This window comes from Peromyscus eremicus, chromosome 5 (assembly GCF_949786415.1).
Source record: "Peromyscus eremicus chromosome 5, PerEre_H2_v1, whole genome shotgun sequence".
In the NCBI taxonomy this organism is placed as follows: Eukaryota; Metazoa; Chordata; class Mammalia; order Rodentia; family Cricetidae; genus Peromyscus; species Peromyscus eremicus.
In genome coordinates, this window is record NC_081420.1 from 102,190,664 (window position 1) to 102,202,421 (window position 11,758).

Here is an 11,758-nt window from a genome sequence, read left to right on the forward strand (position 1 = left end):
ACTGAAACTATACATTTTATAGAAAATGAAATTTAAAGTTACTTCTTTTTTTTTTTTTTTTTTTTTTTTGGTGTTTTCGAGACAGGGTTTCTCTGTGTTGTTTTGGCACCTGTCCTGGATCTCGCTCTGTAGACCAGGCTGGCCTCGAACTCACAGAGCTCCGCCTGGCTCTGCCTCCTGAGTGCTAGGATCAAAGGCGTACACCACCACTGCCCAGCTTTAAGTTACTTCTTAAGTGTGTCTGGGATTTTCAGGCTCTCACTGAATTACAGGTCCTTTTCACACACAAATACCAATGTGTTAGCTAGAATTTTCCAAACAAATTTCAGCTTATTGTAAGCTATCAATTCACAGGCTATCTTACTTAAATCTTACAGCTCCAATTGTTTCTCTTGCCAAAAGCTTGCCAACTACAAACAAACAGGAAATTTATATAATATATACACACAAGAAGCTTGCTCTTATTTGTGTCTCTTTCAAGTCTCCCTGAATAAAATTCACTCCTCTGTTACCTGAACCTCATATGGCATGTTGAGGCAAATTTGATGACTTGGATTTGATGATTTAGAAGCCAGGCTTCCTGCCAAGTTTGCTGTGTCTATTCTCCTTACCCACTAGGATAGCTTTAAACAACACCTTCCTTATTCATGTTACTGCTATGACCAAAGTACAGCATGCTATCAAACAGGGCTCAACCTACTCAGGTTTCCAACCTCTGAGGAGTAATGTGGTTTCCTTCACTGCATTATAGCCTCCTCAGCTCCAACCCTATTTTAAAATATTTTCAACTACCAAATGATGAGAAAGAACTGATAATACAATTCATCACCTTTTTTTTTAAAGTTTCTATTTCATAAATGGAACTATAACCAGTGGTATATCATTCCCTAGCATGTGCTCACATGCGTGCATAAATGTGTGCGGCGCGCGCGCACACACACACACACACACACACACTCCAATTAATAACAGTTTTTTTTTTAAGATTTATTTATTACATATACAGCATATATGACTGAAGGCCAGAAGAGGGCACCAGATCTCATTACAGATGGTTGTGAGCCACCATGTGGTTGCTGGGAATTGAACTCAGGACCTCTGGAAGAGTAGTCAGTGCTCTTAACCTCTGAGCCATCTCTCCAGCCCTAATAACAGTTTTTTAAAAGAAGATTTTTATTATGTGTGTGTACATTTGTGTGTGTGCACAAACACATGTGTGAAGGTACCCTTGAAGGCTAGAAAGAATATTGAATCCCAACAGAACTGAAGTTACAGGTGGCTGCAAACTTCATTGTGGGACCAAACTCCAGTCCTCTGCAAAAGAGGCAAACACTCTTAATCACTGAGATCTCTTCCAGTCCCTAATATCAGTTTTTATGACTAAAGAAAAGCAAACAGTATAATTTCTCTTCAAAAAGGTCCTTATGATTAGACTTAACTGGAAAAAAGAAAGCAAACCTCAAAAGCAGAGTTTGGACTATGCCTGCCATAAAAATACCTATGACTTTAGGGATATTTTATGGATGCTGCCGAAAGGTAAGTCATTAATAGTAAGTAGATTCTGGACTAGTGACACAGTTTAGCTGGTAGAGAGTGCTTGTCTAGAATGCAGAAGGCTCTGGGTTCAATCTCTAGTTCCACATTCATTGAGTGTGGTAGCACACATCTGCAACCTCATCACTCTAAAGCAGGAGGATGAGAAATTCAAGGTCATCTTCAGTATACAAATTCAATACCATCCAAGAATACATGAAATCCTGTCTCAAGAAAAACAAAACAAAAAGCCATTAAATTGATTCTGATGTACCCCAGGCTAGCCTTGAACTTGTAGCTAAGACTAGCCTTGAACTCTTGATCCTCTTGCTTTCGCCTCCCAAATTTAAATTATTATTCTATAAAACACTACAGTAAAACCTCTATGAATATTTCAGAATACATGCCAAAATATCTCTTCTGTATTAGCAAATGTGAAGACCTTAGAAAGTACAGAAATAACAAAGCTCTTAAAATTGTATTTCTAGGTTTGGCATGGTATGCAAGCCTATAATCCCAATATTTGAGAAGCTGAGGCAGGATTAAGAACTGGAGGGTGCCGGGCGGTGGTGGTGCACACCTTTAATCCCAGCACTCGGGAGGCAGAGCCAGGCGGATCTCTGTGAGTTCGAGGCCAGCCTGGACTACCAAGTGAGTCCCAGGAAAGGCGCAAAGCTACACAGAGAAACCCTGTCTCGAAAAAAAAAAAAAAAAAAAAAAGAACTGGAGGGTGCTGCTCAGTGATAGTGCATGCCTTCAATTCCAGTCAGCACTCGGGAAGTAGAGGTAGGTGGATCTCTGTGAGTTTGAGGCCAGCCCAGTCTACAGAGTGAGTTCCAGGACAGCCAGGGCTACAAAGAGAAACCCTGTCTCGAAAAACCAAAAACCATCAACAAAAAAGAACTGAAGGGCAAAACAGGCCGTGATGGTCCTCACCTTTAATCCCAGCACTGGGGAGGAAGAGACAAGTGGATCTCTGAGTTCCAAGCTAGCCTGGTCTACAGAGCAAGTTCCAGGATAGTTACACAGAGAAACCCTACTTCAAAAAAAAAAAGCAACAAAAAAAAGCCGGTAGTGGTGGCACATACCTTCTATCTCAGCAAATGGTTGGATCCCTGTGAGTTCTAGGCTAGCCTGGTCTGGAGACAATTCCAGAACAGGCTCCAAAAAGCTACACAGAGAATCCCTGTCCCCTGTCTCAAAAAAGAAGAGGGGGCGGGGAGAGATTTGAAGCCCAGTTTGGGCTACAAATTTGTCTCAAAAGGTAAAGAAAAATAATAGAACACCAGTATTCATCTTGGTATTCTGATTGTGAAACAATGTAACCAGCAACCACACCTCAGCTACCATAGCCAACCTTCCCTGCCATAATGAACAATATTCCCTCAAAACACGACAAAAGAGCCAGGAGGTGGTGGCACGCACCTTTAATCCCAGCACTCAGGAGGCAGAGCCAGGTGGATCCCTGTGAGTTCGAGGCCAGCCTGGTCTACAGAGCAAGATCCAGGACAGATACCAAAAACTACACAGAGACACCCTATCTTGAAAAACAGAAGAAAAAAAAAAGAAAGAAAGAAAAAAGAAATCCTCCTCGAGTTAGATTCTTTTAGAGTATTGAGATACTGGCTTGTGGATGCTTGAGAAAAGGTTGAAGACTCTTGGCAAAACCACCTGAACTGGAGGAACTTAACCAGAAGCCTCAAGACAATCAAGGATAGGGCATGCTCTCACTCCCACAGAGAAGCAGCAGGTAATGTAGACTGCTCTAAAATTAACACAAAGTGGGGCCTTTCTACCTTTGTAACTACTGAGAAAGTCACTATTTCCAGGAACTGAAGGATTTTACAGAACAATTTTCACCTGTCTCTGGAGGGTTGGAGCTGAAAGAAAAAAGCTCTCCAAAGACTGGTACAATTTTAAACTGTACAGCAGACTGAAGTAAAATCAGCAGCAGTACCATTACAGGTATGTCTTTAGGAATAAAAAGACTACATACAATATTGGCAAGCAAAACAAACTAACAAAAATCACACACACAAACCCAAGGCCCACTCCCAAAACACAACGTGATGAAAATGAAAGAATGAGGGCCAGCCAGACGTCTCTGCAGGTAAAAGTGCTTGCCTCCAGCCTACAACCTGAGTTCAATCCCTGGAGCCCACAGAGTAGGAGGATAGCACTGACTCCCTCCAGTTGTCTTTGGACCTCTACACACAAGCTGTGGCAGGGCATGCAGACACACACACCTCAAAAAAATATTATTTTTTTTTTTAAAGATGAACATGGGGGGACTGGAGAGATGGCTCAGAGTTTAAGAGCACTGACTACTCTTCCAGAGGACCCAGGTTCAATTCCCAGCACCCACATGGCAGCTCATAACTGTCTGTAACTCCAGTTTCAGGGAACCCGAAACCCTGACACATACACACACACACACAGGCAAAACATAAATGCACATAAAATAAAAATAAATTATAAAAAAAAGATGAACATAGGTTTTTGTTTTGTTTTGTTTCTTAAATTCTTTTTTAAATTACTGTACGTACGTATGTATGTATATAAGTATGTATGATGCATCAGTGCAGGCATGTGCATGTCACAGTGTGCATATGGAGGTCAGAACTTCGGGAATCACTTCTTTCCCTACATCTTTACAAGGAGTTCAGAGATTAAATTCAGGTCATCAGAATTGCATACCAAGTCTTTTGACTGCCATCTACATCTTGCCAGTCCTTATTATACTGGTTTCTGGAAACAGAATTTCAGGTAGCCCAGGATGGCCTCAAACTTTTTATCTAATAATTACAAGCTAATCCTGAACTCCTGATCCCCCTGCCTCCACTATCCAAGTGCTAGGATTACAGGTGTACATTATCATGCCTGACATTAGATTAATTAATTTGTTTATTTATTTGGCTGTTTATTTATTTGGTTGGGTGGTTGGTTGGTTGGTTAGTTAGCTTGAGGCAAGGTTTCTCTGTGTAGCCCCGGCTGTCCTGGAACTTGCTCTGTAGACTAGGCTGGCTTCAAACTCAGAGATCCACCTGCCTCTGCCTCCTGAGTACTGGGATTAAAGGTGAGTGCCACCACTGCCCAGCTAGATCAATGTTTTTAACAAAGCAATTATCACTCTTACTTTGTCCCATCCCCATTCCCACCCAACCCCCGGTGGGTTTTTTTCTAATACTCACTAATATACACTTACTTACCTCTATTACACAACTCTGCTAGTATCTATGGTGATATTTTGTTTGTGATCTAACAAATAAAGCTTTCCTGATGATCAGAGTGAGGAGCTAAGCCACTAGTTAACAACAGAGGCCAGGCAGTGGTGGCACACACCTTTGGGATCTCACAACTTTAATCCCAGTACTAGGGAGGTGGAGACAGGAAATGACATGGCTGGGCGAGGAGACTATAATGGGGCAGGAAACAGGAGCTCACTCTCTTTCAGTGTGAGGATTCAGAAGAGGTAAGAACTCTAGTGGCTGGCTGCTCTGCTTCGTTAATCTTTTAGCTTTCACCCTGATATCCGACTCCAGGTTTTTATTATTAAGACCAATTAGGATTCATGCTACAAGTATTCCTAGGAGCACCCTTCAATCCAGATCAAGAAAAGTGTGAACTGAACTTGGGAGACAGCTCAGTTGGTAAGGGGCTTGTTTTGCATGCATGGGGACCTGAGTTTAATTCCCAGAAACCACGTAAAACATAAAATTAAAAATAATTAAATAAAAGCTTTTAGAAAAGGGTTGGAGAGATGGCTTAGGGGTTAAGAGCACCGACTGGTCTTTCAGAGGACCTGGGTTCAATTCCCAGCACCCACATGACAGCTCACAATTGTCTGTAATTCCACTTCCAAAGGACCTCACACCCATGGCAAAACATTAATGCACATAAATACATAAAATATAAAAGTGTGAACAAATAGAATATTAGCAGTGCATGATGGTCCACACCTGCAATCCCAGCACTAGGGAAGTAGAGGTAGGAGGATAAAGAATTTAAGATTTTCCTCATCTACATCAAGAGTTCTAAGTCAGCTTGGATTACATGAGACCCTTCCTCAAATAAATGAATGAATGAGACAGCTAATCCTAGTACTTGAGGAGCAAAGGCAGGAGAAAGAATCTTTATGAGTTCCAGGCTAGCTAGGACTACTTAGTGAGACCCCATCATACAGGAACTAAATAAATAAAGCTAAGCATAATGGTGCAAGCTTGTAATCCCTGTACTTGGGAGGTGGAAGGCAGCACGATCAGGAGTTCAAGATCAGTCTTGGTTACATCGCCCAGGTTGACATACATAAGACTCTACTTCAAAACAAAACAAGCATGGGGTTGGGGATTTAGCTCAGTGGTAGAGCGCTTGCCTAGCAAGTGCAAAGCCCTGGGTTCGGTCCTCAGCTCCAGAAAAAAACAAAATACAAAAAAACAAAAATGAGCTCACAAAAGCAGAATATTAAGCCATTATTCCAGGTAAACAGTGAAATGTTAACCACTGATTCAATTACTCAATACACACTCTCACTGCATCCAAGTCTACAGAAAAATCTAGTCTATGGTATGAAAATATGGACTGGCAAACATCAAATTCTCTTCTATAATACCTAATAAATGAGCTGTACAAATATTACAGAAAATCCTAATAAGCAACTTCCTTTTTTTCATCCTGATTTAAATATCCAATAATACTTATATGATCACTGAATCAATCTCCTTTCAAACCTTACTGAGTTAGTAAATCAAAAAAGCAGAACAATATAATTAAAAGCAAAAGAACATCAGTATTTATACTAAGAAAAGAGGTAAATCCACTGAAAAGAGTAAAGACTAAAATTGTGGGTTAAAACACTGCTATCAAGCCTGAAAACCTGATTTCTAACCCTGAAACCCAAACAGTGGGAAGAGAGATTCCCCCAAGTTGTCCTTTGACCCCTAACACGCATGTCACACACACACACACACACACACACACACACACACACACACACAGGAAGTAAATGTAGCAAGATTTTTTTTTTTTTTTTTTAAGACAAAGTCTGTATAGCCCTGGTTGTTCTGGAACTCCACTATGGAGACCAGGGTGGCCTTGAACTCACAGAGATCCTCCTGCCTCTGCCTTTGGAATGCTGGGATTAAAGATGTATATCACCATGCTCAGCATTTAAAAAAAAAAAAATAATGAAACTAGGGCTGGAGAGATGGCTCAGCAGTTAAGAACACTGACTGCTCTTCCAGAGGACCTGGATTAAATTCCCATGACCTGCACAGTTGTAACTCCAGTCCCAGGGGAAATCCCACACCCACTCCTGGCTTCTGAGAGCACAGCATACACACACAAACACCCATATATATAAATGTTAAAAAAAAAAAAAACTTTCAAAAGAATAAAATAAAAATATCTAAGACCAAATACTCCAACTCATGTCAGTTTTTTTTTTTTTAATTTTATTATTTTAAATCATGCATGTGAGTGCAGGTGCCCTCAGAGGCCAAAGATCTGAGGCCTCCCTGGAGCTGGAATTAGAAGCAGTTGTGAGCTTCATGACATGTGTATTACCCCATTTACAAAAGACTGAACAAATGCATTGAGTAAAAATGAAGACTGAGCTGGGCATGGTGGCACAGGTCTGCACTCCTGGCATAGGGGAGATGGACAGAGGATCAAGAGCAGCCTGGACTACTGTACCTCAAAAATAAATAATTAGAGGGATAATTTATCAAAGAGATAGTAAATTATATTGACAGCACTGAGCACTAGACAAAGTAAAAGCAAATTACAGCCAAAGGTTCTATCTAGGAAAAAGCCCTCTAGTTTACACAGGAAAAACCTGTGTAGCAGGTGTAGCTGAGACAGGAAATTACCATGAATTTGAGAATAGCCTGGGATACAGAGGAAACCTTATCTTTAAAGAAAAAAAAAGTATATTAATATTTGATGAGATTATGTAAAGTAAATTTCTTGCAGAAATACATTATAAAGCAAAGATACTTCTCCAAAAACTCAAAAACAGCTGTAGATAAGATACACATAATGTAGCATGCACTTCTTCTGGTGATTCTCATTTTGGACTAGAAAATATTTAATAAATTCTGGGGCTAGAAAGATAGTCCAACAATTATGAGGACCCACAATGGGTGGCTTACAACTGTCTATAACAGCAGCAAGGTGGAGGTAGAGACAGGAGGATTGTTTCGGGCTTGTGGCCACCAGCATAGCTTCAGATTCAGTCAAAGATCCTATCTTCAAGGGAACGAAGCAGAGTGGTAAAGTGGAACATTGCACTTCCTCCTCTGGCCTCCGTGTGTGCACATGGATACACACACAAAAACTTTGAGTAAGTTCAAGCCTATGTTTTGTGGGACCCTGTCTCAAATAAACACACAAACTGAAATTGGAAGCTAGGCAGGCACATGTGGTTCAGACATGCATTTTGGAAGTAGAAATAGGAGGATCACATGAGAGTTCCAAGTAAGAGTCCAAGGTCATCCTCTAGTACACAGTGAGAGGACACCTAGGACTACAGTATACGAAGACCTTGTCTAAATAAATAGTTAGGATGGGGAGAGAATGTAGTAGGTAAAGTACTTGCATTACAAGTTCTTAGGACCTGAGTTTGGTTCCCAGAAGCTATGTAAAAATGCTGGGTGTGGTGATACAGGTTTGTAATCTCAGCACTGGGGAGACAGAGACATGAGGACCCCTGGGGTTCACTAGATAGATATATTAGTGTCTAGCCTAATTGGTAAGCTCCAGAACAATGAAGAGATCCTATCTCAAAACAGGTGGGCAGCTTTACTGAGGATGACATCAGAGGATGTCCTGTAACTTGCACACTCGCATGCACACACACACACACAAACTGAATTTTCAGATAATTATAACAGCAAACTAGAGCACTGCAAACAGTAGTACACTGGAGTACTAGAAGCCGCTCTTTATAATAATGGAATGCATTAAACATAGGTAAGTTTTGTTGTTTTTGTTTTTGTTTTTGTTTTGAGCAAGGTCTTACCATATAGTTCTAGATAGCCTGGAATTATCTATATAAACCATATTGGCCTCAAACTTGTTGTGGTCTGCCTGCCTCTACCTCCTCTGAAGTACTGGGTTACAAACACGGAACAACAATGAGCTACATTAAATACTTTGCCTGGCACTACATTAATACTTCTAAAATCTATATTTATTGGAATAAATGATCAGTTTGAAGCTAGATACTAGGAAAAAATTTAACAAAATAGCCTGATTTAAAAAAACAACAACCGACAGGCTATCCTGGAACTCTCTATGTAGATCAGGCTACGTCTGCTTCACAAGGACTGGGATTCAAAGTGTTCACCACCATGTTCAGCCTCCACGAAGAATTTTTCAAAAACCTTTTCACTGTATGGGAATTTCAATGTGCTCTATCTATTCTCAAACCTTCAGAAAAACATAGAACCAATGTGGGCCAAAATTACCAAGATCTGCTATCTTATGGACCTGACCAGTCAGCCAAAGAACCAAAACAATACTAATTACCATGGGGGAAAAAAAAAGCAAAATACGATTGATTCAAAACTTAAGTGGTATTTCCTCATTAAAATTCAACAACTGTGCTAAATAAAACAGCTGAGGGTGGTGTCTCACTTCAGTAATCCCAATACTCTCAGAGTCTGAAGCAGGAAGAATACTTCCGCTTTGAGGCCAGCACTGGCTACACAGTGAGTTCTAGGCTAGCCTGTGATACATAATGAGATAACGTCTCAATAAAATACAAAAGCAAAAAAAAAATATTTTTTCTGATGAATTTCACCATAAACAAGTATTTCTTTAAAAAATGACCACTGAATATGATGGCACATGCCTCCAATCCCAGCACTTGGAAGATGAGGCAGGAGATCACTTGGAATTAGAGATTATCTAAAAAAGAAATGATAGAAAAAAATGAAAGAAAGAAAGAAAAGAGAGGAAGAAAACCACCTAGAACATTTTAAAGTAGGCTTCTGGTAAAAAATAAAGCTGTTCATGTTTACCTCTAGGAATTCCAATTACAAATCAAGTTACAAACTTTCTTCCCAAAAATTCACTCAAACAAGTTGTTTTTATTTTTTTCAGTCTTCATAATCTAAGTACAATTCAATGCCATTCAATTCTCCATAAACCCCGCTTTTTCTGTTTCTTTTATATACAAAATTTATCTCAATTCAGTTTGCCTAATAATACAGTTATTTGGGCTATGTATCTCTTTCATCTACTTCCCAGCTTCCTTCAGGAACCCGAGACTTTTTGCATCAATACAACACTACACAACTAAGTCTCCAGAAGTATCTTCAAAATAAGCCTGGCTCACATAATGCTAATGGAACTGAAAATAAACACGGCCAACACTTAACTATTATATTTATTACATTGAAAAAGGCATCTAACATATAAAGGCTGAAAAGGAACTAATAAAATAGTTATTGTACCACGTAGAGACTCGGCTTATTAAAACAAAAAAAAAAAAATTCTTTCAATGCAACTCTGGGAAAACAACCTACTGAACTTCAATATAATATGAATAACAGTAAGTAACTCAATACCGGAAAGAATAAACAGAGATGCCCTTATCCATCTTCTTTTCTAAGTTCTCTTACGTATGTAATAGGGAAACTGAACTTAATGAACCACACTCTTCCAAACCAGGTCACAGGAGAGCGTTAAGTCCCCAGTCATCATCCTGTTTCTATTTCCTGACTGGTTTGACCTGCAAGCATTATGGTGCCCGGCTTTCCCAACCTAAGATCGCCTTTAAAAAAAAAAATCTGAGAAAAGCTTTTTCTTAAAACAAAAAAAACAAAAAAAAAAAAAAATGACTTCTAGAACATTCTAAGGGATTTATGAAAAAAAGCACTCTAACTTAGAATGAAAGAAAAGAAAAAAAAGAAAGAAAGATCTCTAGAAACACTCTGCTCAGGTAAAACCCAGTTTTCAGAAAAGTCCGTTATAGTATACTTGAAATTAAGTGTGGAATATAAATTTGCAAAATTGAACAATTTCTCGAACGTGTTACTACTCTCCTAGCAAAGTAGATCTAAGAAAATATACGAATTTTAAAAGGGTCCTACACTCCAAGAGTACGCATCTTTCAAATAAAGAATTTTACAAACCACCTAAACCCAGCTATGTACGTGCGCTTACGCTTGCTTCACGGGGACGTTTCCTCAGCACCACGCTGGCACAGCAGCGACAACCAGAAACCTCTTGGGGCTTTGGCCCCAACCCTCTGCCTCTAAACTCCGGGCGGCCACCGGCCACCGGCCTCCCGGAGTCGAGTTCCCTACGACTTCGCTTCCAGCCAAGCCACTTCCACGTCGCCGCGAACCACACGCCTCTTCCTCCTCCTCCTCCTCCTCCTTAAATTAAATCAGGCTTCACTCACCACACGCACGCACCAGGGGGACCAGAGGGAAGGCGAGCTGGCGGGAGCGCGGGGAGGGCACGCTCCACAGTCCAGGCTGGCCCGGCACCCACCTGCAGGCCGCGAGACCTGGGACACCGGCGCTGGCGCCCCGTCCTCGCCGAAGACGAGTTTGAAGTCGAGCTCGTCGTGGGCGCCACAGTTTGCAGTAGTCATCGGCGTGGCCCCGGGTGCTGCGGCTCCTCCTCAGGCGGCCGCGGCGGCTCTTCAGCGCCGCTTCATGCTGGGCCGCGCCGGCCAGGAGGTCGCGGCTGCACTGCAAACTTTCCGGGCGGGGCCCGCGAAGCAAAGCGCTCCGTTCCGACCTAGAAAGCTGGCCGAGCGCCCCGCCGCACCCGGAGCCGCCACCGCCGCCAGTCGAGGGTGCCTAACAGCCACGGTCGCCTGAACCAAGGTTCCCCGCCCCCCCTCCCACAGTCGCCGCCACTGCCGCCACCGCCGCCGCCGGCGCGCTCCCGCGCCCCGCAGCGCGCCCAACCCCGCCCCGCCCCCCGCCGGGCTCCCATCCGACGGGGCGGCCCATAGGCCTCTGGCTCCGCTGACAGTCATGGGCCCCGCCTCCTCGCCAGCCTATCGCGTGAACCCTCTGCGAGGAGGAAGTCACGTGAACGAGGAGCGTAGAGCCCCGCTCCCTCTCGGGAGTTGTAGTTAAAGTCTTTTCCTTCCGCAATTTCTAAGCCAAGACGAGTGCAGAGCCAATAGCGCCGTCTAGTTAGATTGGTAACCCCCCATAGGTCAATTGGAGACTATCCCTTTCCCCATTGGGCAGAACTCACG

The 11,758-nt window shown here is 42.1% G+C and overlaps 1 protein-coding gene across 3 annotated transcripts in view; it reads right to left on the minus strand.

Moving 5' to 3' along the window:
- Nfatc3 (nuclear factor of activated T cells 3) overlaps positions 1-11,366 on the minus strand; it is an 81,783-nt gene extending 70,417 nt beyond the window's left edge. For all 3 annotated transcript variants that reach the window (XM_059264079.1, XM_059264080.1, XM_059264081.1), the window contains exon 1: positions 11,035-11,366. In XM_059264079.1, the coding sequence (XP_059120062.1) occupies positions 11,035-11,137 (103 nt within the window). In that variant the 5' untranslated portion in view covers positions 11,138-11,366. The remainder of the gene's footprint in view (positions 1-11,034) is intronic.
- Between the last annotated feature and the right edge of the window lie 392 nt (positions 11,367-11,758).